This window comes from Borostomias antarcticus (genome assembly GCF_949987555.1).
Source record: "Borostomias antarcticus genome assembly, contig: scaffold_130, whole genome shotgun sequence".
In the NCBI taxonomy this organism is placed as follows: Eukaryota; Metazoa; Chordata; class Actinopteri; order Stomiiformes; family Stomiidae; genus Borostomias; species Borostomias antarcticus.
The window spans coordinates 278,268-306,062 of NW_028176062.1; the positions used below are offsets into that span (position 1 = coordinate 278,268).

The window sequence follows — 27,795 nt, forward strand, 5'->3', positions numbered from 1 at the left end:
CCCACGATTCTCAGGTTTTCATAGTCATCCAGTTTGTCTCTCAGTTCTAAGACATCATTACGGTGTTTCTGTTCTAGCTCTGATAAACCCTGACGCAGGTCGACAACGGTGGCCTCGTACTCGGAGCATTAAGCTTCTAGTGCGGTTACTTTTGTGTTTGTGGATTGCATGGTTTCGTTCAACTTTTCCAGTGCTGTGTCCACTTGATCTAGTCGGGTCGAGAGAGAAGTTTGGATTGTTGCCGTGAACTTTTGCATTTCCGTGGAGAACCACGGGGGCGGCTCAGTCATCTGTAGCCCACTCTTAGCAGCCATTGCTAGCTCTGAGTCAATGCTAGTCGGGGCTAGCTCTACAGAATCCGGATATTCGACGAGTTTGGTGTTCGCTTTCCAGTTTTACGACTTCCTCGCGACATAGAGCCTGCCCAAGTAAAATTTGTTTCAATAGAATGGTCATGGAGGGTCCTACATATAAGAATTCTTCAAATTACATCGGAGGACCAAATGGGCGTGACCATTCACCGTGCTGCCATAACCGGAAGTCGGGACCCTCTGACTTCTAACCAACGTAACACTGCTTAAATACAACACAGCAGCACTCACAACACTTCTGGTAGCTTAGGCTCTCACTCCAGAAACCTTGCAGGGCAGTTTAATGCCAAGGAAGGATCGATTATTATGGTTGAATTGAGTGCGCTGTGCAGGTTACTGCCACAGGACGTTACCAAAAGCAGGTGCAATAACAATATGTTAAATAATAATGTTATATAATAACAGTAACGTTATCAGAGATATTCACGTCGGCTGGACCAGAGCTCTTGTAACGCTAGATAGTAGCCAGATGGCTAAAAGCAGCTAACGGTAGCTAAGACTGTAAAGTGAGCTAGCAAAACTTATCTGTCTGTCTGTCTGTCTGTGTAGGAGCCACAATTGACTTTTGACATTTGGAGTTTAACCTGAACAAAAGAAACATATTAAAATATTTAATTATGATTTATGAATATCACTTACATTGAAACCTGTAAAAGAAGTTGAATATACTTACCTGGAGCCAGGGCTCCCCTTTTGGTTGGTAATGGAAGTATGGAAGTAGAATGATTGAAATACTGATCACCTGTTGATAGAGCTATTATCCAATCAGTGAGGAGCAGAGCATGGCAGAGCAGAGTCCTAGCAAGCCTGGGTAAGGTACAGTCTTTTGACCACTCACCTAGACAATGATTGCTGAAGGATTGATTAAGCTACTATTGTTTGTTGCTTTATTTTTTGCCTACTAAGTTGATGCGGGAATGTTTTTTTAAATGTAAAGGAAAATGAATCCAATCTTTTGTTGAAATTTTACCCTGGATTATGGACATTGTTACTTCTGCAATAATGCCTAGAGTGTGCGTCAATAACACCTTGCCTTGCTGGGACAGTGGGACAAGTAAGGAAAGAAGCCACTATAGTATGTATTGTCTATTTACTGATCTATCTATCTATCCATGTATCCATCCATGTTGCATGTGTCCTTGTCCAGATGAGCAGCTTTTGCCTCCTGCTACTTTGTAGATTGCAAGTGACCGTTTTGTTCATTTAATCATGTGTGGGCTGATGTCATCATGTGTAGGCTTGTATGGGGTGAAGTTACTTTCATATGGGCGTCTTTTTCATGGTTCATATTGATTTACATTTCCACTCCAACAAACACAACAGTTCCAGCTGATAATACTCTGGTGATGTCTCTGTGTCTTTGACAGGATCAAACAGCAGAGACCAGCCTCGCCTGTACCCAGCTGTGTGTCCATGAAGAGTGACAGGTCTATGGATCTTCTTCTCACGTTCAGTGATGGAAAGAACCCTGATGAGAAAAGGTAAATATGAACCACTGATGTTATTTAATAAAGGTGACATGTTAGTTATTCACTAAAGTGAAGTTAACAGGAAGATTTACATCAAACTCTTGAGTCATGTTTATCATAAAAATGAAGTGTGACAGATCTAGGGTGCAACCAATCCCTTTCAGAGAAAGAGTATAGCAACTAATAATGTCATAAACTACCAATGATGTAATACTGTAGCTACCAATATTGTAATAATTTTAGCATTTGTAACGTACTAAAATGATCAGCTGTCACGTCAGTAACACTCTTACTGATAAATCTTATCTATCTATCTATCTATCTATCTGTCTCTGTCTATCTGTCTGTCAGTGTCTATCTCTATATCTTTCTATATACGGATCTATCTATATATCTGTCTATCCATCTATTTACGGATCTATATCTGTCTACAGTATCTGTCTGTCTATCTGTTTATCTGTCTATCTATCTATTTACGGATCTATCTATCCATCCATCCCTCTATCCATCCATCCATCCATCACTCTCTCTCTCTCTCTCTGTATGTCTCTAAATCTGTTTCTGTGTGACTTATTGTGTCTCTCTCTCTCAGAGCTGTTCAGCTGACTATACACCAAACCTGACTTCTGAATCCTAGCCCCATCTCTAGCAGCGTGTGCACACACACACACACACACACACACACACACACACACACACACACACACACAAACACACACACACACACACACACACACACACACACCACTACATGGCCGTTGATAGAGATATTCATAAATCCTTTTCACATGAGTCCAAAACCCCACCAACACCCACTAACGTGTGTTCAGTCTTCAGTGGTGAAGGGAACACTCATCATTCAGTCTCATGTCTGCTGACTCTGCAGTAGACACGGGTATTTCTCAGCTCCAGCTCTGATCAGCAGTGATGTAAACACCAACCCCGGGTAGACACGCTGATTTACACCCCTTTTCCTGAGCGGTGATGACCTGCGTTGTTGTTGCATGTGTCCTTGTCCAGATGAGCAGCTTTTGCCTCCTGCTACTTTGTAGATTGCAAGTGACCGTTTTGTTCATTTAATCACGTGTGGGCTGATGTCATCATGTGTAGGCTTGTATGGGGTGAAGTTACTTTCATATGGGCGTCTTTTTCATGGTTCATATTGATTTACATTTCCACTCCAACAAACACAACAGTTCCAGCTGATAATACTCTGGTGATGTCTCTGTGTCTTTGACAGGATCAAACAGCAGAGACCAGCCTCACCTGTACCCAGCTGTGTGTCCATGAAGAGTGACAGGTCTATGGATCTTCTTCTCACGTTCAGTGATGGAAAGAACCCTGATGAGAAAAGGTGAATATGAACCACTGATGTTATTTAATAAAGGTGACATGTTAGTTATTCACTAAAGTGAAGTTAACAGGAAGATTTACATCAAACTCTTGAGTCATGTTTATCATAAAAATGAAGTGTGACGGATCTAGGGTGCAACCAATCCCTTTCAGAGAAAGAGTATAGCAACTAATAATGTCATAAACTACCAATGATGTAATACTGTAGCTACCAATATTGTAATAATTTTAGCATTTGTAACGTACTAAAATGATCAGCTGTCACGTCAGTAACACTCTTACTGATAAATCTTATCTATCTATCTATCTATCTATCTATCTATCTATCTATCTATCTATCTATCTATCTATCTATCTGTCTCTGTCTATCTGTCTGTCAGTGTCTATCTCTTTATCTTTCTATATACGGATCTATCTATATATCTGTCTATCCATCTATTTACGGATCTATATCTGTCTACAGTATCTGTCTGTCTGTCTATCTGTTTATCTGTCTATCTATTTACGGATCTATCTATCCATCCATCCCTCTATCCATCCATCCATCCATCCATCACTCTCTCTCTCTGTATGTCTCTAAATCTGTTTCTGTGTGACTCCTTGTGTCTCTCTCTCTCAGAGCTGTTCAGCTGACTATACACCTAACCTGACTTCTGAATCCTAGCCCCATCTCTAGCAGCGCGTGCACACACACACACACACACACACACACACCACTAGATGGCGCTTGATAGAGATATTCATAAATCCTTTTCACATGAGTCCAAAACCCCCACCAACACCCACTAACGTGTGTTCAGTCTTCAGTGGTAAAGGGAACACTCATCATTCAGTCTCATGTCTGCTGACTCTGCAGTAGACACGGGTATTTCTCAGCTCCAGCTCTGATCAGCAGTGATGTAAACACCAACCCCGGGTAGACACGCTGATTTACACCCCTTGTCCTGAGCGGTGATGACCTGCGTTGTTGTTGCATGTGTCCTTGTCCAGATGAGCAGCTTTTGCCTCCTGCTACTTTGTAGATTACAAGTGACCGTTTTATTCATTTAATCACGTGTGGGCTGATGTCATCATGTGTAGGCTTGTATGGGGTGAAGTTACTTTCATATGGGCGTCTTTTTCATGGTTCATATTGATTTACATTTCCACTCCAACAAACACAGCAGTTCCAGCTGATAATACTCTGGTGATGTCTCTGTGTCTTTGACAGGATCAATCAGCAGACACCAGCCTCACCTGGACCCAGCAGTGTGTCCATGAAGAGTGACAGGTCTATGGAGCATCCTCCCAAGATGAGTGATGGAAAAACCCTCGATGAGAAAAGGTAAATATGGACGACTGTATTGACTTAATAAAGGTGACATGTTAGTTATTCTGTGAAATGAAGTAAACATTAAGATTTACATCATAACGTGTATCATAAAAATGAAGTGTGACAGATCTGTGGAGCAACCAATCCTTTTCAGAGTAGGAGTATATCAGCAAAGAATGTCATAAACTACCAATGATGTAATACTGTAGCTACCAATACTGTAATAATTTTAGCATTTGTAACGTACTAAAAACTATCAACTGTTACTTCAGTAACACTCTTACCGGTTAATCTAAACTACAGTATCTATCTTATCTATACTGTATCTATCTATCTAATCTAATCTACTGTATCTATCTATCCTTCTCCCTCTCTTTCTTCTCTTTCTCTGTCTCTCTGTATGTCTCTATCTCTGTGACTCCTTGTGTTTCTCTCTCTCTCTCGTCTCTCTCTCTCTATCTCTCTCTCTCATGTCTCTCTCTCTCTCTCTCTGTTCAGCTGACTATATACCAAATCTGTCTTGTAAATCCTAGCCCTAACTCTAGCAGCACTCACACACTCTCTCTCTCTCTCTCACACACACACACGCACACACACGCGCGCACACACACGCATGCACACTCTCTCTCTCTCTCTCTCTCTCTCTCTCTCTCTCTCTCTCTCCCACACACACACCACTAGTTGGTCCTTGATAGAGACAGTCTTAAATCTTTTTTACATCCCAAAAACCCGCCAACACCCTCTTACCCTGGTGTTCCTACTGTATGAAACATCTCTTAACACACATGGTTCCTCTGTCCCTGCAGTGAGGGGAGGAGGGCAGCCCTGACTGAGGATCAGTCCAGGTGTGCTGTGTGTGAGCAGATGCTGAGGGACCCAGTCCTCACCTCCTGTGGACACAGGTTCTGCAGAGCCTGCATCACTTCCTACTGGCAGCAGCCTGGTCCATCAGCAGACCACGCCTGCCCCCAGTGTAGAGAGAGACCCAGAACACCACCTGGCCCATCAGCAGACCACGCCTGCCCCCAGTGTAGAGAGAGACCCAGAACACCACCTGTACTGCAGCCACCCAGAGAGCAGTACGTTCAGAGAAGTGATGAAACAAGTAAGAGATTCACTTGGTTATCTGTTCTCTAACATGATTTAGATCCTTTCACCATCTGTAGAGCTTTGCCATGAATGTTTGTATTCCTATCAATCTAATTTCCATACTTCCTGTCTCTCCTTAGTTGTTAGAGGTCTCCAAAGAGCCGTAGAGGATCATAAAGCCACTTTGAAGAGGAGGTTTGAACATGTGATTGAGGGAATCATAAAAACAGGGAATGCAACCCTCCTCAACAGCATCTACACTGAGCTCTACATCACAGAGGGAGAGAGTCAAGGGGTTAATAATGAACATGAGGTTTGGCAACTTGAGAGAGCATCCAGGAAACAAACCACCAGTGACACACCCATCAACTACAATGACATCTTCAAACCCCTGCCTGGCCAAGAGAGACCCATCACACCCCTGCCTGGTCAAGAGAGACCCATCACACCCCTGCCTGGTCAAGAGAGACCCATCACACCCCTGCCTGGTCAAGAGAGACTCATCAAATCCCTGCCTGGTCAAGAGAGACCCATCACACCCCTGTCTGGTCAAGAGAGAACCATCAAACCCCTGCCTGGTCAAGAGAAACCCATCAAACCCCTGCCTGGTCAAGAGAGACCCATCAAACCCCTGCCTGGTCAAGAGAGACCCATCAGAACTGTGCTGACTGTGGGCGTCCCTGGTATTGGAAAAACCGTCTGTGTGCAGAAGTCAATCTTAGATTGGGCTGAAGGAAAGGCAAATCAAGATGTGGATGTCATGTTTGTGCTTCCTTTCCGGGAGCTGAATTTGATTAGAAATGTCCGGTACAGTTTACTCCAACTGCTGAATGTTTTCCACCCAGAACTACACATGGAAGATGCAGAGCAACTTGCTGTCTCTAAAGCCACGTTCATCTTTGATGGTCTGGATGAGAGCAGACTGCCCCTAGACTTCAGAAAGAACCAGACCTGCTGTCATGTCACAGAGTCAACCTCAGTGGATGTGCTGCTGACCAACCTCATCCAGGGGAGTCTGCTCCCCTCTGCTCTCCTCTGGATAACCTCCCGACCTGCAGCAGCCAATCAGATCCCTTCTGAGTGTGTTGACCGGGTGACAGAGGTACGAGGGTTCAATGACGCACAGAAGGAGGAGTACTTCATGAAGAGAATCAGTGATGAGAACCTGGCCAGAAGAATCATCTCACACATCAAGACATCAAGGAGCCTCTACATCATGTGCCACATACCAGTCTTCTCTTGGATTTCTTCCACAGTCCTTGAGCACATGCTGAGTACAGAGAAGCAGGGAGAGATGCCCAAGACCTTGACTGAGATGTACACACACTTCCTGCTCATTCAGACGAAGCTGAAGAATCAGAAGTATCGAGGGAAAAACGAGTCCAACCAAAAGCTCTTGAGGGCCGACAGGAAAGTTCTCCTGAAGCTGGCAAAGCTGGCATTTGACCATCTGGAGAAGGGCAACCTCATGTTCTATGAAGAAGACCTGAAAGAGTGTGGCCTCGATGTCCAAGAGGCAGCAGTGTTCTCAGGGGTTTGCACAGCAATCTTCAAAGAAGAGTCAGTGCTTTTTCAGAGGGCAGTCTACTGCTTTGTGCATCTGAGCATTCAGGAGTTTTTCTCAGCTGTCTACATTTACCATTGTTACGCAACCAAGAACATGGAGGCACTGGAGCCCTTCCTTGATGCTGATCCGTGGAGGAGGAGGAGGAGGAGGAGGAGGAGGAGTGAGAAGCCGTCTCTGAATGAGCTGCTGAGGGGGGCGGTACACAAAGCTTTGCAGAGTGAGAACGGACACCTGGACCTTTTTGTCCGCTTCCTCCACGGCCTCTCTCTGGAGTCCAATCAGAGACTCTTACGAGGCCAGCTGCCTCAGATTGAGAGGAGTCCAGAGAGCATCCAGGAAACAAGCAGATTCCTCAAGAACAGGGGGGATGAGGAGGAGAACATCTCCCCAGAGAGGTGCATCAATCTCTTCCAATGCTTGATGGAGATGAATGACCATTCAGTTCAGCAGGACATCCAAGCTTACATGCAGAAGAAGACATCAACCCAATCCCTGAGTCCAATACAGTGCTCAGCGCTGGCCTACATGCTGCAGATGTCAGAGGGGGTTCTGGATGAGCTTGACCTGAACAAATACAACACATCACAGGAGGGGCGGAGGAGACTGATCCCAGCTGTGCAGGTCTGCAGAAAGGCTATGTAAGTATTCATCTTTCTATACAATTTGATCAATCTATTTAACCTTGTCTGTCCCATTGACCCAGAGGTATCTTCTGGAAGGGAGCCCTCCAAACAAAACATGATATAAAACTATAAACACAAAAATACAATTATAGATACAAAATACAATAATACAAAAAATCTAATACAAATTAATATAAAATACAGTATACAGAATGCACAGTGCTGAGTAAGGTGCTAAACACTTAATGAAAGCAATGATCAGAAAAGATCTGTCCTTTGAATTGGTCCCTGATCTGTCCTTTGAATTGTCCTAATGGACAAAGCTGTCTAATGGACAATTCAAAGCTGCCCTCCTTGTCTCTGTATGTGCAGTCTAACCAGAAATGTGTTACAATTCCCTGTTACTAAAACCCCTTACCCCTTACTAAAACAGTTCCCTGTGTTACTAAAACCCCTTACCCCTTACTAAAACAGTTCCCTGTGTTACTAAACCCCTTACCCCTTACTAAAACAGTTCCCTGTGTTACTAAAACCCCTTACCCCTTACTAAAACAGTTCCCTGTTTTACTAAACCCCCTTACCCCTTACTAAAACAGTTCCCTGTTACTAAACCCCTTACCCCTTACTAAAACAGTTCCCTGTGTTACTAAAACCCCTTACCCCTTACTAAAACAGTTCCCTGTGTTACTAAAACCCCTTACTAAAACAGTTCCCTGTGTTACTAAAACCCCTTACTAAAACAGTTCCCTGTGTTACTAAAACCCCTTACCCCTTACTAAAACAGTTCCCTGTGTTACTAAACCCTCTTACCCCTTACTAAAACAGTTTCCTGTGTTACTAAAACCCCTTACCCCTTACTAAAACAGTTCCCTGTGTTACTAAAACCCCTTACCCCTTACTAAAACAGTTCCCTGTGTTACTAAAACCCCTTACACCTTACTAAAACAGTTCCCTGTGTTACTAAACCCCCTTACCCCTTACTAAAACAGTTCCCTGTGTTACTTAAACCCCTTACCCCTTACTAAAACAGTTCCCTGTGTTACTTAAACCCCTTACCCCTTACTAAAACAGTTCCCTGTGTTACTAAAACCCCTTACCCCTTACTAAAACAGTTCCCTGTGTTACTAAAACCTCTTAACCCTTACTAAAACAGTTCCCTGTGTTACTAAAACCCCTTACCCCTTACTAAAACAGTTCCCTGTGTTACTAAACCTCTTACCCCTTACTAAAACAGTTCCCTGTTACTAAAATCCCTTACCCCTTACTAAAACAGTTCCCTGAGTTACTAAAACCCCTTACCCCTTACTAAAACAGTTCCCTGTGTTACTAAACCCTCTTACCCCTTACTAAAACAGTTCCCTGTTACTAAAACCCCATTGAAATGATCTCATCTTCACTACTTTGTCCCTCATCCATCTACAATATTTACTACTATTCTGAATTTATGACTGACTGAATAAGCCACAATTAAGTTACAAACACAATTTAATATACATATAAAGAGTACTTGCCTATGCTCTACAGCATGATATTTTAGGCAGAGTACTTTTCTCGCCGTCGGCTAGAAATATTGATGTATGCTTCACGCAACTCCTTAACTCTTCATGTCATATAGGAATGCTGTCATATAGGAATGCTATCATATAGGAATGCTATCATGCTATCATATAGGAATGCTATCATATAGGAATGCTGTCATATAGGAATGCTGTCATATAGGAATGCTATCAGATAGGAATGTTTTCATATAGGAATGCTGTCATATAGGAATGCTATCAGATAGGAATGCTATCATATAGGAATGCTATCATATAGGAATGCTGTCATGCTATCATATAGGAATGCTATCATATAGGAATGCTGTCATGCTATCATATAGGAATGCTATCATGCTATCATATAGGAATGCTATCATGCTATCATATAGGAATGCTGTCATATAGGAATGCTTTCATATAGGAATGCTATCGGTCAGTGTGTCATTAATGCCGTCCACCAGGAGAGCTGGAAAACACGTCTAGCCCGCTGACAACAGATTAAAGTTAAAGTCCCACTGATTGTCACACACCTGAGTGTGTGAAATTTGTTCTCCGCATTTGATCCATCTCCCGGGAGAGCAGTGAGCAGCAGCGGTGCCGCGCTCGGGAATCATTTGGTGATCTAACCCCCCAATTCCAACCCTTGATGCTGAGTGCCAAGCAGGGAGGCAATGGGTCCCATTTTTAGTCTTAGGTATGACCCGGCCGGGGATTGAACCCACAACCTCCCAGTCTCTGGGAGGACACTCTACCACTAGAATGAATGAATTCACTGAATGCCTCGCCCCGCTCTGTCAGGCCCACAGTTATTTACCTTTAGTCAGAGGAGGGAGGAAAGAACAAATATATAGAAGTATCAGACTCAAAATATATCCCAGCTACTGATGAGCCCCACACAATGCTCATTTAAGTTCTGTTATCATCCAAGGTTTTTTGGTTGAGTTGCCTACACAGCTTGAATGTTTACTCCCTGTCTAAAGCAGCGCTCATCTTGTTAGCTGACACTATGTGGACTTCACCGTGTCAGCATCTGGGAGAGCTGTGTGGTAGTTTCTCAGTGCTCTCGTGTTCTCCCGTGCTCTGGGAGAGCTGTGTGGTAGTTTCTCAGTGCTCTCGTGTTCTCCCGTGCTCTGGGAGAGCTGTGTGGTAGTTTCTCAGTGCTCTCGTGTTCTCCCGTGCTCTGGGAGAGCTGTGTGGTAGTTTCTCAGTGCTCTCGTGTTCTCCCGTGCTCTGGGAGAGCTGGGTGGTAGTTTCTCAGTGCTCTCGTGTTCTCCCGTGCTCTGGGAGAGCTGGGTGGTAGTTTCTCAGTGCTCTCGTGTTCTCCCGTGCTCTGGGAGAGCTGTGTGGTAGTTTCTCAGTGCTCTCGTGTTCTCCCGTGCTCTGGGAGAGCTGTGTGGTAGTTTCTCAGTGCTCTCGTGTTCTCCCGTGCTCTGGGAGAGCTGTGTGGTAGTTTCTCAGTGCTCTCGTGTTCTCCCGTGCTCTGCTGCTCTGTTGTTGCGTGTGATCACGCGTGCACCTCGCTCTGCACGAATGCTCTTTACTGAGCTCTGTGTGTCTCCCCTATATGTTATGTGTAATGAGTTTTATTCAGTGAGGCATTCTTATGCCCATCTATTCTCTGATCTTCTAAAATAGATTTTTGGTCTTTAACTGGTCAGAACCAGCTGGAGCTGACCCCCCTATAACTTTTAAAAACTGCTACCTCAGCGCTTGGCATGTTTCCACCTCCTCACATTGCACCATACATACATCCAGTGAGGAGTAACACGTTAGAAAGTACCCGTGCGCAATGCATCAACAATCCCTCGCCTACACGGCTGGCAGCTCTGTCTATGGCTCTGACAACGGGAGCTTTCTGCCATGGAAACACCGACACTATTTCTCCCTCCTCAAGATCAAGGACTAAATACTGGTCAAGTGTAATCTATGTATAGAGGCCCATAAGGTGTGAACCTGAATCAGTTATTCTGAAAGCACAAATGCCATGGAAACTGGTATTTTTCCTACCCTCATTCCTCGTTATTATTCTGGAAAAGGTGCAAATGCAGTCACCTCTGTCGTGGTGCAGCAAACTAGCCCAAACTAGCCTACTCCTGATTTCTCTAAATCGTATGCTACCAACGGACACATCACCTAGAAGCAGCGTCAGTTATCGATTCATATCATTGTGGATGGCCACAAGTTAAAAATGCCCTTTTTTGCAACATAGGACTTTAATTTCACTATTAATTTCATTTAGGCTCCTACACATGATTGAAAAGTGATCAGTAGTGACTATATTCTGTATTGGTCCATGTAGCCTACAGCATGCAGCGGGCTGAGAGCTGACTGTTCTATCATCCTCTAGGCCTGTACATCAACAGTGAGCTTAAAACCTGTAATTTTAGCTATGTTTTCATTTCCCCCATATCAAAATATAACATGCTGTAAACTGTAGGCTATCAAATTAAAAGTTTGAGAAGCTTCTCCTCTTGAGGTTGGCGTATTGGTTTGAAGGCTAGGAATGTTGTAGGTCACTGGCCAGAGATGAGGTAGCCTACGAGTTATTGAAAGCTGGGTACCCTTTATTAAGCCTATATGATGTGGATATTAATGTGTATATTATACAAATCATATCATTAAGATTAACATGTCATTAAGGAACAAAAAGTCATACATGTTTACTTTGTAATTTCAGACTCTCTGGATATGTCCTCAACAAAGCCTCATATGAAGTGGTGGCCTCAGCTCTAAGCTCAAACCCCTCCCACCTGAGAGAGTTAGACCTGAGTAACAATGGCCTGCAGGATTCAGGAGTGAAGCTGCTCTCTGCTGGACTGGGGAGTCCACACTGCAAACTGGAGAAACTGAGGTCTGTATCCCTGAGCATATTCACATGTTAAATGATGGGATTTAAATGTCTAAGTAATTGTACATCTCTGTCCTTGAAGAGGGATATTTTGAGCGTCAACATTCAGGTTGAGAAATTATCTTTGGACTACAGTACATACAGTAGAGTTGACAAAATAGGGAATATCATCTCAAAGCTTACATACAGACATATACAGACTGTAGGTGGTGGGTGGGTCCTTTATTGAAGGAACAAAGACACAATCAAGATGAAATACAAATGTAAATTGGGTACAAAATATACACAAAATCCCAATACACAAGAGTGCAAATAAACAAAGTGTATAAAAGTTTATTCCTTAGCATGCCTAGATGTGTAAAACATGCCCAGGTGTACATGATGAAGTATCAAGTAGTAAGAAGGCTATAGCATGTTGGTAAATGTACATGTCCTGTCCAAAGAGCCTTAGCACCCTCCAAGCTGACTCAGGTCCATAGTGTCCATCCAATCAGGACGCTGATTGGATGCTGAGTATTCATTAGAGCATGGGTTCCCAAACTCCATCAATGTGGTTCTCCCCTCTGAACACAGTGACACACCCACGCCCCCCCAACCCCCCAAATTTCTCCATTTTGCAAGGCAGCGTCAGCTAGCCCATAACGTTACACAGCTAAGTTAGCTCGGTGGCACCTGCTGCTAGTTAACGTTATGACGTTTTCACACAATATATTCATGCCTACAGGGGGAGGCTCTCTCTGCACTATCCACACATTTAGTATAATATTATAGTATCTCTCACATTATTTATTTCAATCTTCTGACCTTTAAAATCCCGTTTCATTCATAAAAACCATAGACATTTAAAAAATGAATAACATGTTTTTCCTTCTTTTTTTTCTAACCATCCCTCCGCGCCTCCCCTGACTTTCTTTGGGGCCCCCTGGGGGAGGCCCGCCTCACAGTTTGGGAATGCCTGCATAAGAGGAATTAAAAACCTGCTCATGACTAAAACATATTAGATGCAGCAGCACTCTCGCTCCTAGCTCCAGAATGAGTCAGTCTGTTTATAATTCAGTCTGAGAGAGGAAGACAATATAGCTGTCATTCCTCCTTTTCACCACTAGTGTAGCAGTGTTTGTCAGAAGGCTGAAGTGAAGAGTGAAGTTACGCCTTTAGTCAGAAAAAATGTTTTGCCTGCCAATGCAAACACGCTTTGTCAATACACTGATTACTGGTGAAAATGTTTGCTAATACTTGTCCTTGTCTCCTCAGGCTGAGTGGATGCAGATTAACAGAGACGTGCTGTTCTCTGCTGGCCTCATCTCTCAGCTCAAACTCCTCCCACCTGAGAGAGTTAGACCTGAGTAACAATGACCTGCAGGATTCAGGAGTGAAGCGGCTCTCTGCTGGACTGGGGAGTCCACACTGCAAACTGGAGAAACTGAGGTCTGTACCCCTGAGCATATTCACATGTTAAATGATGGGATTTAAATGTCTACATCTCTGTCCTTGAAGAGGGATGTTTTGAGCATCAACATTCAACTTGAGAAATTATCTTTGGACTACAGTACAAACAGTAGAGTTGACAAAATAGGGACTATCATCTCAAAGCATACATACAGACATATACAGACTGTAGGTGGTGGGTGGGTCCTTTATTGAAGGAACAAAGACACAATCAAGACTAAATACAAATGTAAATTGGGTACAAAATATACACAAAATCCCAATACACAAGAGTGCAAATAAACAAAGTGTATAAAAGTTGACTCCTTAGCATGCCTAGATGTGTAAAACATGCCCAGGTGTACATGATGAAGTATCAAGTAGTAAGAAGGCTATAGCATGTTGGTCAATGTACATGTCCTGTCCAAAGAGCCTTAGCACCCTCCAAGCTGACTCAGGTCCATAGTGTCCATCCAATCAGGACGCTGATTGGATGCTGAGTATTCATTAGAGCATGGGTTCCCAAACTCCATCAATGTGGTTCTCCCCTCTGAAAACAGTGACACACCCACGCCCCCCCAACCCCCCAAATTTCTCCATTTTGCAAGGCAGCGTCAGCTAGCCCATAACGTTACACAGCTAAGTTAGCTCGGTGGCACCTGCTGCTAGTTAACGTTATGACGTTTTCACACAATATATTCATGCCTACAGGGGGAGGCTCTCTCTGCACTATCCACACATTTAGTATAATATTATAGTATCTCTCACATTATTTATTTCAATCTTCTGACCTTTAAAATCCCGTTTCATTCATAAAAACCATAGACATTTAAAAAATGAATAACATGTTTTTCCTTCTTTTTTTTCTAACCATCCCTCCGCGCCTCCCCTGACTTTCTTTGGGGCCCCCTGGGGGAGGCCCGCCTCACAGTTTGGGAATGCCTGCATTAGAGGAATTAAAAACCTGCTCATGACTAAAACATATTAGATGCAGCAGCACTCTCTCTCCTAGCTCCAGAATGAGTCACTCTGTTTATAATTCAGTCTGAGAGAGGAAGACAATATAGCTGTCATTCCTCCTTTTCACCACTAGTGTAGCAGTGTTTGTCAGAAGGCTGAAGTGAAGAGTGAAGTTACGCCTTTAGTCAGAAAAAATGTTTTGCCTGCCAATGAAAACACGCTTTGTCAATACACTGATTACTGGTGAAAATGTTTGCTAATACTTGTCCTTGTCTCCTCAGCCTGAGTGGATGCAGATTAACAGGGACATGCTGTTCTCTGCTGGCCTCATCTCTCAGCTCAAACTCCTCCCACCTGAGAGAGTTAGACCTGAGTAACAATGACCTGCAGGATTCAGGAGTGAAGCTGCTCTCTGCTGGACTGGGGAGTCCACACTGCAAACTGGAGAAACTGAGGTCTGTACCCCTGAGCATATTCACATGTTAAATGATGGGATTTAAATGTCTAAGTAATTGAACATCTCTGTCCTTGAAGAGGGATGTTTTGAGCATCAACATTCAACTTGAGAAATTATCTTTGGACTACAGTACATACAGTAGAGTTGACAAAATAGGGACTATCATCTCAAAGCATACATACAGACATATACAGACTGTAGGTGGTGGGTGGGTCCTTTATTGAAGGAACAAAGACACAATCAAGACTAAATACAAATGTAAATTGGGTACAAAATATACACAAAATCCCAATACACAAGAGTGCAAATAAACAAAGTGTATAAAAGTTGACTCCTTAGCATGCCTAGATGTGTAAAACATGCCCAGGTGTACATGATGAAGTATCAAGTAGTAACTAGGCTATAGCATGTTGGTAAATGTACATGTCCTGTCCAAAGAGCCTCAGCACCCTCCAAGCTGACTCAGGTCCATAGTGTCCAGCCAATCAGGAAAGGCCTTACATACATTTCTATGGATGCTGAGTATTCATTAGAGGAATTAAAAACCTGCTCATGACTAAAACATATTAGATGCAGCAGCACTCTCTCTCCTAGCTCCAGAGTGAGTCAGTCTGTTTATAATTCAGTCTGAGAGAGCAAGACAATATAGCTGTCATTCCTCCTTTTCACCACTAGTGTAGCAGTGTTTGTCAGAAGGCTGAAGTGAAGAGTGAAGTTACGCCTTTAGTCAGAAAAAATGTTTTGCCTGCCAATGAAAACACGCTTTGTCAATACACTGATTACTGGTGAAAATGTTTGCTAATACTTGTCCTTGTCTCCTCAGCCTGAGTGGATGCAGATTAACAGGGACATGCTGTTCTCTGCTGGCCTCATCGCTCAGCTATAACTCCTCCCACCTGAGAGAGTTAGACCTGAGTAACAATGACCTGCAGGATTCAGGAGTGAAGCGGCTCTCTGCTGGACTGGGGCGTCCACACTGCAAACTGGAGAAACTGAGGTCTGTATCCCTGAGCATATTCAAATGTTAAATGATGGGATTTAAATGTCTAAGTAATTGTACATCTCTGTCCTTGAAGAGGGATGTTTTGAGCCTCAACATTCAACTTGAGAAATTATCTTTGGACTACAGTACATACAGTAGAGTTGAAAAAATAGGGACTATCATCTCAAAGCATACATACAGACATATACAGACTGTAGGTGGTGGGTGGGTCCTTTATTGAAGGAACAAAGACACAATCAAGATGAAATACAAATGTAAATTGGGTACAAAATATACACAAAATCCCAATACACAAGAGTGCAAATAAACAAGGTGTATAAAAGTTGACTCCTTAGCATGCCTAGATGTGTAAAACATGCCCAGGTGTACATGATGAAGTATCAAGTAGTAACTAGGCTATAGCATGTTGGTAAATGTACATGTCCTGTCCAAAGAGCCTTAGCACCCTCCAAGCTGACTCAGGTCCATAGTGTCCAGCCAATCAGGAAAGGCCTTACATACATTTCTATGGATGCTGAGTATTCATTAGAGGATTTAAAAACCTGCTCATGACTTAAACATATTAGATGCAGCAGCACTCTCTCTCCTAGCTCCAGAATGAGTCAGTCTGTTTATAATTCAGTCTGAGAGAGGAAGACAATATAGCTGTCATTCCTCCTTTTCACCACTAGTGTAGCAGTGTTTGTCAGAAGGCTGAAGTGAAGAGTGAAGTTACGCCTTTAGTCAGAAAAAATGTTTTGCCTGCCAATGAAAACACGCTTTGTCAATACACTGATTACTGGTGAAAATGTTTGCTAATACTTGTCCTTGTCTCCTCAGCCTGAGTGGATGCAGATTAACAGGGACATGCTGTTCTCTGCTGGCCTCATCTCTCAGCTCAAACTCCTCCCACCTGAGAGAGTTAGACCTGAGTAACAATGACCTGCAGGATTCAGGAGTGAAGCTGCTCTCTGCTGGACTGGGGAGTCCACACTGCAAACTGGAGAAACTGAGGTCTGTACCCCTGAGCATATTCACATGTTAAATGATGGGATTTAAATGTCTAAGTAATTGAACATCTCTGTCCTTGAAGAGGGATGTTTTGAGCATCAACATTCAACGTGAGAAATTATCTTTGGACTACAGTACATACAGTAGAGTTGACAAAATAGGGACTATCATCTCAAAGCTTACATACAGACATATACAGACTGTAGGTGGTGGGTGGGTCCTTTATTGAAGGAACAAAGACACAATCAAGACTAAATACAAATGTAAATTGGGTACAAAATATACACAAAATCCCAATACACAAGAGTGCGAATAAACAAAGTGTATAAAAGTTGACTCCTTAGCATGCCTAGATGTGTAAAACATGCCCAGGTGTACATGATGAAGTATCAAGTAGTAAGAAGGCTATAGCATGTTGGTAAATGTACATGTCCTGTCCAAAGAGCCTTAGCACCCTCCAAGCTGACTCAGGTCCATAGTGTCCATCCAATCAGGACGCTGATTGGATGCTGAGTATTCATTAGAGCATTGGTTCCCAAACTCCATCAATGTGGGCCTCCCCTCTGAAAACAGTGACACACCCACGCCCCCCCAACCCCCCAAATTTCTCCATTTTGCAAGGCAGCGTCAGCTAGCCCATAACGTTACACAGCTAAGTTAGCTCGGTGGCACCTGCTGCTAGTTAACGTTATGACGTTTTCGCACAATATATTCATGCCTACGGGGGGAGGCTCTCTCTGCACTATCCACACATTTAGTATAATATTATAGTATCTCTCACATTATTTATTTCAATATTCTGACCTTTAAAATCCCGTTTCATTCATAAAAACCATAGACATTTAACAAATGAATAACATGTTTTCCTTCTTTTTTTTCTAACCATCCCTCCGCGCCTCCCCTGACTTTCTTTGGGGCCCCCTGGGGGAGGTGACGTGGGGGACGCCTTCGGTTCTGTTACAATCTTCAAATGGTCTTTGTTCAGTAAGCTGAGGTCGAATCAAATAGGCACTGGTAACTGGATTAAATGCAACAGGCTTTATTTGTTTGTACAATCAGTAACAGACAATTAAAACCGGTAAGCTCTCGAGAGATAATACACACGACTGATGTTTGACTGGGTCTTATATACCTTATCTGATGAGCAGTTTTGAGAACACCTGCTTTCTCACGCTATGTTGTTTCTTAGCCTGACCCGTTATCTGGTGTATAGCACCTGGCTCTTATGCTATGTAGTTTCTTGGCCTCTTGGCTCGTTAACTGATACCGTTTCAACGTTCCTTTTGGGCCACAGCTGGTTTCCCACGGGAGCCACTGCTCTCGCCCCTCCCTTACAGAACAAACCTCGTGATAGCTGCTTTTCTGGCCTACTGTCTCGTCATGAAATGCTGCTTCTGGCCTAAACTGACTCTAAGAATAGACACATATCATATAATCTGGATTAGAACAAAGGGTCAAGCTTAATTAGGCAAATTAATACACGACATTTCCCCCCTTTGTGACTATAGAGTCACAGATCAATATTCATAGATCAGAATGATTCAAAAAACATAATAACAAAGTTAAGTATAAGAGTTACCAAACTAGAGGCCAGATAAAACTTCATTCACAATGATTTATATAGTCTAAAAACAATCACATAGTAATAGTATTGGCCTCAAAATATCAAAGATACAAACTAATATGATATAGCTTACTTTTAGATGCTCATCAGTTACTTTGTAGGCAAAAAATGGTTTATTCTAGCACGCCTTCTGGCCACACTTAATGCCATTAGGCAGATTAATGATCCTCCATTGCCCAAAAACAATCACTCCTTACCATCAAGCGTTTCACTGACGGAGCCGCGCGGGTTTGATTCCTAAGAACCCACCATTGCCCGGAAACCCCAGACAGCTACGGCAACCTTTCAGCGAGAAGCCTCATAAACCACAAAGTAACTGAAGTTACAGTGCTTACATTGTAACCTCCAGTGTGAATACAAGATTAAACAGTGTAATACCAAACAGCCTTAACGGCAATCACAGTACGCTCTTAATGCATGTCATGTATTATAGTAGGCACAACATCATTGGCAGTGTTTTACTTAATGATTGACAAACTTATTGTAAACAACTTAAAAAACATTGTGCACTAAAAATGACTCATGTGTGGTGGTGGAACTGCCACGCTATAATACACATTGAATACTGAAGTGGGGTGTAGTGAGGTTACATGAATATAGTCCCACAATTACCCATTACTGGGTGATGCTCTTCAGATTGGGCCGATTTTGCCCTTCAGCCGACCATCTCTCGTCTGGATGACCCGCTTGATTGACTGGACGTCCCCCTTGATTGACTGAACGTCCCCCTTCATTGACTGAAAGCCCCCCATGATTGACTCGACCCCCTTCACCGAGGTGATGAGCTCTTTGAGGACTTCAATCACTCTGTAAGTCTCTCTGGCTGGCTGCGCTCGATAATTTTGACGTGCCTTCCCTCGGCCACGCATATAACGCACCTTTTTCTTGCCTGCTTCACCAGGGATCCTCCTAGTGAACTCGACGAACCTGGATTTTGGCAACTCGGCCAAGGCCTCTCTGACTTCCCAGGTGTCGGGAAAGTCATCCATATCCACTTCCCCTTCTGACATAAGTGCTGTGTGCACCCCATACTCAGATTCGTCATCTGTGTCAGAGTGGTGTGGAGTTGTGGGAACTGGTGAAGTGACGGGGCTTGTGGGGGTCCAGATGGGAGAGGGAGGGGTCTGAGTTGGCGCTGGGGTCTCAGATGGCGCTGGGGTCTCAGATGGCGCTGGGGTCTTCCTGAAGTCCCCCCCCCCTCTTCCCTGCAGTGCAGTGTAGTTACGAGCTCTCTGTTGAGTTGAACCGCTCCCAGCGGTCGGGACCTCCTTAGTCAGCAGTTGGTACAGGATGGACTCCGTCTCTCTTTGGCCCAGACGGGACGGGTAAGGGGCCATCCTTGATGGACCTGGTGCAGATCTCGGGCTGGTTGAACCGGTGCCACCAGCGCTCCATGTGGTTCTCCCTGTAACGGTGTAGGAATGCCTACCATACACTGCTTCTATCTGGACTGGGGGCGTTACACCAGGACCGACAGGTGCTGGTGTGTGTGGCAGGAATTCTCCCTGAACTGGGGAAAACTGACCCGTAGAACCCTGAGCTCGGGCTTGGTAATAGCTATTCTGACTCATGTCTGGCAGATATTGGCCTATACTAGGAAATGTGGGGATTGGCCAGAACTGCGGATCTTCCTGGGGAGCAAAGCTAGATGTAGAAGTGGGGTATTCTATTTTGCGCACTGGCGGCAGGTTGTGGTAGACAGCCGGTGTTAAGGATACAGTTTGGGGCCTGATCGGACTGATATCTATCTTGGGTGCTGGTAGGGGTTGGGTCTGCATGGCCTGGGACTGGACCGGCTGGCCAAAGGGCTGCTGGGGTAAGCCAACGTTGTCCCTCCAGTAGTTGCCCTGGTCCATGATTTTCTATCAAACAATTACTCAGAGTTAGATTTGCAGTCATTGGTCATACACAGAGATATCCATCATTCTGACCCATTAATCTAAGCCCACCATTGGTCGAGCTCTTCCATATTGGAATACAAATGGTCACATTCTTGTGGTTGGACTATAGCATCGTCTGATTGTAAGATTGACATTTGATCTATTTGGCTTTCTTCCTCCAACCTAGCTCTGCGCTGTTGGACCTGTACCATAAATTGACCAATGGTTATTTTTGATACCTGTTTAAACGCTAGGCTAGCAACAGGCACTACGCAACATGCTGTTATTAATATAATCAAAAGGATACAGGCTACCACTATCCCTACACCCCTCAAGACCTTGCTCCATGACAGATTTTTAAGCCAATCCCACCATTGTTCAGTTTTGGTGTTCCAGTTAGAATTAATCACATGTTCATCACGTAGTAGTTTGAGTTTGGACAAAGCCGTTGTAAGGTTCCCTCCTTCTCCAGTGTGCATAGGTATTACTGAACAGCATTCTTCACCTATTTGTTGGCATACTCCCTGATCTTCGGCTAGGAGTGTTTCAATTACAAACCTATTTTGCAGAGCCATAAGAGATACAGCATGCAGTTGTTCTCTCACACCCTCAAGCGCGCGTATGGTGTAATTAATAAACCTCTGTTGGTTGTACCACATGTAATTGATCCACCTACTGTTACGAGCGAGGTACTGCGCGTTAATTATTTGTCCATAAAACGGTACTGACCCTGCGATTTGCCCTGAAATTATCCAGGACTCGCTTATGGCTTTATGGTCATCGGGCGCACCAAACGGTTCTTGATTCCATGCTATGTAAACCTTATCATCTGTTTTCCATTTTTGGCCAATGTCTCTCTTTTTCCTCTCCCCTGATAATGTTGATGGGGCTTAAACAGTTATTTTCCCTGTTAGCATTGTGGGTGCACAGATCCCTTCCCAGCTGTTTGGAAGGTGAGTGCGAATTTGCTCATCTTTTTCACATATCCAAAACATGTCCCCTATTGGGACGGTTCCCCCAGAATAATCTGGAATTGCGTATTGTGAGATTTGCGTCTCCTCTAGCTGATAGATAACCTTTTTCCCATTTACTACTAGTTGTTGACATTGGAAATTTGCCTTCTTTGTGGTATTACATAGTTTGAGGTACTCTGTTTTGTTTCCGTTTCCACTTTTGCCGCTTGGGTACCATGTTATGTTTCTACACTGCACTAGACCCTTTCGGTCGGTTAGTTTTGGAGTTGTACGTGTGACCGTTTGTCGCAGCTTTTCTCCTCTCACTATACAGAAAGGAAATACTAGGTCCGGTGGAATTCTCACTACCGGAGGTAGAGGGTATTCTTCTTTTGACGCGGCGGATATATTTAATCTAACCGGACATACTTGTGTATCTTGGCTCCAACCGACGGTCTTTTGATTGTGGCGTCCTGCCAAAAACATGGCACATGGTGCAAAGCAATGTTCAATTTTTGGACATTCTCCTATTTGACTTCCTGGAATTGGTCTTAAACTAGGCAACCTTTTAGCATTATAGCATGCCACACATGTTTCATTACTCACTTGTCTGGCAGAGAAGTTTAGCCACTGGTAGAACATATTTGAGCCCCATTGTGTTGTTTTCACCCTGTTGATGGTGACAGCCCTACCCCCTGACACATCCCTTCTCTGCCTGTAAGTCCCAGTAAGCTTGACTACTCTCTTAGCTTTTGCCAGCATCATGATTCTCCCATTGAGTGTGTCCTCACAGTGCGCTGGCAGGCGGCAGATGACCGTAATGGTTATTGACCCTGTTGTGGGGCATTTGTCTCCTACTGCCCAACTATAGATTCTGGTTTTCTCTGAGGTTACAGTCAGTGCCAGATGTCTTGGGACAACTTTCGTGTATGTCAGATTTGTCTTTTTCCCCATGACAATTTTCCCTTGATCTGCAGCCAATACCCCTGTGGCCAGAGCACATCTTGCCAATGTCTCTTTTTCTTCCTTGGTGTATGTGTGGTTTAGGAATCTGTCAGGCATGGGTTTTTTGGTGGATTCCTGGGATGGCCTGCTGCTCTGAGGTGGGTCAACATAGTGCATTCTGTATGCCAGTATCATCAAGCATATTGCTGATATTAACATAAAGAGGCTACCCCCCAATACCCACAGGTCAACCTCATCCTGCTTTCCCTTTCTCATCCCCTGCCTGTTCTGTTTCTTCCCTGGCCTAGGTTTCGACATTATTTTTAACTCTATTTTAAGTGTCTGTCGTTCATCGTCTTTCTGGTCCACTGCTAGTGGATCGACTGCTGGTGGCGCTGTTGGTTGAAGTGCTTCCAGTTGAAGCGCTCCCATTTTCTCCTCGTCCGGCCAGTCTTTGAGATCGCCTGACTCCCTGAGGGGAGGCATCGCCTCCCCCGTCCCGGTGTTGTTCATGCTCCTGCGGGGCGGTGTCACCTGCCCCTTTCAACCCCGGAACTGTTGCTCTTCTTCTAAAGGCTTCCTGTGTCCTTTCAGGATCTTCTGCTCTGCAGCAATGATTTAGGTGGAACCAAAACTTCTTACCGTCAACTTTTACGGCTGTTCTGGTGGCTAGTCGGACTTTGAATGGTCCGTCTCGTCTGGGCTCGTTCCACTTTCTTTTGAACACCTTCACGTATACCCAGTCTCCTGGAGAGATTTTCTGCAGTTCCTCAGCGATCTCCGCCTCTCTCTCCTCTGTGGCTCCTTTCACCTGTTGGAATACAGCTTTATGGATTTGAGTTAGCTGCTGTAGGTAGCTTTTCAGCTCCCTTTCCAATTTTTCAAGAGAGGGCCCATCGATGGGGCCCCTCGTGTGCGGCACTGGCATGGGTCGACCCGTTAGCATTTCATGCGGGGTTAAGTGTGTTATTCGGTTAGTACTTGATCTCATACTCATTAGTGCTATTGGTAAAGCTTGCAACCAGTTCAGCTGGCTGTCTTGCATAATTTTTGCTATCTTTGCTTTCAGCGTGCCATTCGCACGTTCTACACTACCTTGGCTCTGTGGGTGATATACGCACCCATATCTCTGCCTGATTCCCAGCATCCTGAAAGCTATTCTGGCTATATCTGCCACAAAGGCTGAACCGTTGTCTGAACTTAATGTGTCCGGGATGCCAAACCTGGGGAATACTTCTTTACACAAAAATTTTGCCACCGATCGTGCATCTTCTCCAGCTGTTGGAACTGCTTCTATCCACCTACTAAATCTGCAAACTACTACAAGAATGTATCTCATTTTCTGTATTCGCATCGTCATGTCTACGTAATCAATCATTAAGTGCCGAAAAGGTCCATCCGGAACTGGAATATGTGCTATTGGGGCTGTAAAAGTTTTTCTAACATTTAATCTTGCACAGACGTCACATTGTGCTAAAGTTCTGTCTACCGTGGCCGCTAAATACGGTGACCACCAGTTCTCTTGTAGACATTTAATCACTTCCCCCCTTGCGCAATGGCTAATGCCATGCGCATTTCTAATAGCAAACCCAAGTAACGAGATAGGCAGCACAAAATGTCCCTGATAACTGCGCCATAGTCCTTGTAGAGGACCAGGTGAGGCTTTGTATGAAGCCCCTCTTTTGGCCCATATAGATTTCTCCTGAGGAGAAGCCCTACCTTGTGCTAATATAAGAGACGGAATGGTTACAAGTGGTTCTATGTCTTCCGCCAAGATTACAGGCCCCATCGTGATACCACTACCTGTTGCGGCTTGCCTGGCTGCTTCATCAGCCTTGTTATTGCCAATAGCAATGATTGAATTTGTTTTTAACATTTAACAATAGCTAACGCGGTGGGTAAAAGCATGGCTTCTAACAACTGTGAAATGGCATCTCCGTGAATGATGGGAGTACCGTCAGCTCTTTGAAAACCTCTCTGTTTCCATATGTTGCCGTAAATATGACAGACTCCGTACGCATAGGCTGAGTCCGTATATACGTTTAATCTCTTACCAGCAGCTAGTTTACATGCGACAGTCAGTGCCTTAATCTCTGCCAGTTGTGCAGAACATGGTTGTGCTATGTGTAAGCTCTGAATGTCTCTGAATGATTCACCATCATCTTCTAATTGAACCACACCATAACCGGCGTGATTTCCAGTAGCATCACGGAAACATGAACCATCTACAAACAAAGTAAGATCAGCTGGGATCGGTGTGTTATGTAAATCATCTCGGGCACGCATAAACGTGTTTGTTGCTAAAATGCAGTCATGTGGCGTACCATCTGTCGGCAGTACCATTCTGGTGGCCGGATTCACTGTACTACATCGCTGAATTGTCAGTTCTGGTGCAGAAAGTATTACCTCATAACCGGTGCGTCTGGCATGTGTCAGTACGAATCGTTGGCTAGTGAGTAAAGCATGTAGCTGGTGGGAGGTGTATAAAATCACTGGATGTCCCATAGTAACAGAGGAAGCTTTCTGAAACGCAAACGAGGCTACCGCTAACCCTTGATAACATGGAGGTAATCCGGCCTCAACATTATCTAATTTAGTACTATAGTATGCTATGGGCTGCTTCCCTATCGGGGTGTCCTGCATTAACACGGCATTAGCATATCCTGCTCTTTCAGCTACATACAAATGAAAAGGTTTAGAGTAAACTGGGTTTCCCAAGGCTGGTGCAGACTGCAGGTCACCTTTTAGGGCCATGAACGCCCCTTCAGCTTCTTCTGTCCACTGTAACTGACTTTTTTGGTCCTGTTGACCAGCAGCACGTATAAGAGCACGAAGTGGAGCTGTTTTAAATGCATAATCACAAATCCAGGGTCGACTGTATCCAGCCATCCCCAGAAAAGACAACAGGTGCCCTACTGTCTGTGGTTTGGGAGTTTTTATTATGGCCTCTATCTGAGATTTAGCTATGTGTCTCTTGTCACCACACAATTGTCTTCCTAGATACTCTACACTAGGCTGACAAAACTGTAACTTATCCTTACTAACTTTATGCCCTCCTTCAGCTAGTCGTGTCAGTATTGTTATAGAGTCCCTTTCACACTGCTCTTTAGTATCACTGCAGATCAGTAGATCATCTACATACTGTAATAGTGTACTTGATACATGCAGATCCTGTAAGTCTTGTGCTAACACTCTGTTAAACGCTGATGGGGAATCTGCGAATCCTTGAGGAAGTCGCGTATAGGTGAACTGCGAATTTCGATACGTAAATGCGAATAAATGTTGCGAATCTTTTTGTATTGGGACACTGAAAATGCAGAACATAAGTCTATGACTGTGTACACTTTTGTGTTCGGTGGGATGTTTGATAATAGTGTGTGCGGGTCAGGGACAACGGGTATGGGAACCTCCACAACTGAGTTGACAGCTCGCAAATCATGCACCAATCGGTAATCATTTGAATGTGGCTTCTTTATTGGAAAGATAGGTGTATTACAGGCGCTTCTTGTTTTTATTAGTACGCCTGCATTCACCAGACCTTCTATTATAGGGCCTATACCCTCCGTGGCATGTTGTTTAAGAGGATATTGTCTTTGGTATGGCAAACGTGCTCCCTCTTTTACCTTGATTAGTATGGGTTGTGCAGATTTTACTAATCCTACGTCTGTTTTGTGTTTGGACCATAAACATTGGGGCACCTGGGCCAAAAGACCCTCCTGTTCTATAGTTAACATCTGATGCACGGGCGCCTTAACTGTAACGAGAACTAGTTCTGCTGTCCCTACGTCATATATTTTTGAAGATATTCTTAAATACTGTGCATCTGGGGATACATGGATATACTTGTTGCCGGTTTTCTCCCACTCCGGTATCTGCATGGCTGTTCTAACCATAGGGCCTAGCTCATGGGACTGATATCCCTCAGATACCATTAATGTGACGTGTGGGGTGGAGTTATTCACCTGAAACCATTCTTGTAATTCTGGTGGGAGTGTAACTCCTGCTGCTGCCCCCTGGGGTCCTATATAAATGTCATTGCTAATTAGTGAATACTGCTGTTTGTTAGTAATTTCCTGAAAACACCTATCATAGTCAAACTCTGCAGGAGTTAGTTCAGTGAGATATTGAAGTGTACAGTGCAGGGGCAGTTCTGGGCTTTTAGCTTGCCCTACCTTGGTGCGTATCCACGGTTCCCATTCTATCCACCGCTGTTTCAGTGCTGATTCCTGTGGGGTAAGCTTTACCCAATAAACTACTGGGTGTTTGTCTTTGTGTATGATTACGCGACCCTGTACAATTCTACCGGGCCTGTATTTGTAATCATGATCTGTTGTCAAAGTCATCATTTCGCTTGAGTCTTTCGGACCTCCCACCCAGGGCGCAGTCCCGGGCTAGACCCCGTTCCGTCCGAGGCCCCAAGCCAGGCTCTCCTGGAATGAGAGCTCAGCCTTCTGCTTCCCGGTGTCTTCTTTTCAAAGCCCACCGATCACAGAAGCACTACTCGCCTACTAACGCATTCGCTTTTGGCTTGTAGTGGCCTGACTGTACATTGAGCCGAGCGCGGCGGCCATCTCGTGGTCTTACTGCCATCTGCGACCCGACCGGCCGGTGACCCAGTCGATAGCGATCCCAGACACCGTAGTGGTTACCAGCCACCCAGTTAGGAACCGACGGTCTGATCCTAATTCCACTTGGCTATGAATATTAGAACTTTGACCGTTTTCACCAGCCTTGCCTATTCACAGAGGTCTTCTATCTCGCCCCTCTGCTAGGTGTGGACTGTCATCCACGTACCACACAGTGCCAACCCCTTAACGGCGACACAGTGCTGACTAGACGGTACCAGAGCAGTATGTTAATTCATACTTCATCAGACACGGGGGCCTTCAGTCTTCTCCCCAGCACTATACCACGATTTAGCGTGCCCTTGGGACCTTGCGGTTCCGCTCCCGTCTGTTTCACGCTAGGTCCAGGGGTGCCCAATCCCCCTCCCTAGCGTGAGTGGTTCTTCGGGGAAGGTAATACTTAGTCCATCTTCTGCACATGTGATGTTTGCCCCTAGAGGGCACAAAATGTCTCTTCCTAACAGATTGACGGCTGATTGAGCAGCATATAGTATGGGTGCCATAACTTCTTTATCGGCTATGAGCATCGTGATTGGCTTGGTGAGGGGTACAACTTGTGTCTTCCCAGAGAAACCTACTGTTCTTATTGATGAGCTAGAAAGGGGCAATTTACATCCGTCACTTCCAATACACGAATATGTTGCCCCTGTATCTACCATGAATGTGTGGTGTTTACCAAGTATTGTTACTGGTATATTGGGCTCGTCATGCGGTTTTAACGAGATAATTGGTGTCATGGTGTTCCCCTCCGGTTTCTCTA

At 44.3% G+C, this 27,795-nt stretch overlaps 1 protein-coding gene across 1 annotated transcript in view; it reads left to right on the plus strand.

The window, feature by feature from the left end:
• Nucleotides 1–4,449: 4,449 nt before the first annotated feature.
• The window catches only part of LOC311328885 (uncharacterized protein), a gene marked incomplete at both ends in the record, with an annotated part of 38,942 nt that continues 15,596 nt past the window's right edge, over nucleotides 4,450–27,795 (plus strand). Inside the window, 9 exons of the mRNA XM_084462786.1 lie at nucleotides 4,450–4,517; nucleotides 5,312–5,610; nucleotides 5,735–5,947; nucleotides 6,230–7,799; nucleotides 12,000–12,173; nucleotides 13,425–13,598; nucleotides 14,840–15,013; nucleotides 15,839–16,012; nucleotides 16,838–17,011. Of these exons, the coding sequence (XP_084318912.1) occupies nucleotides 4,450–4,517; nucleotides 5,312–5,610; nucleotides 5,735–5,947; nucleotides 6,230–7,799; nucleotides 12,000–12,173; nucleotides 13,425–13,598; nucleotides 14,840–15,013; nucleotides 15,839–16,012; nucleotides 16,838–17,011 (3,020 nt within the window). The remainder of the gene's footprint in view (nucleotides 4,518–5,311; nucleotides 5,611–5,734; nucleotides 5,948–6,229; nucleotides 7,800–11,999; nucleotides 12,174–13,424; nucleotides 13,599–14,839; nucleotides 15,014–15,838; nucleotides 16,013–16,837; nucleotides 17,012–27,795) is intronic.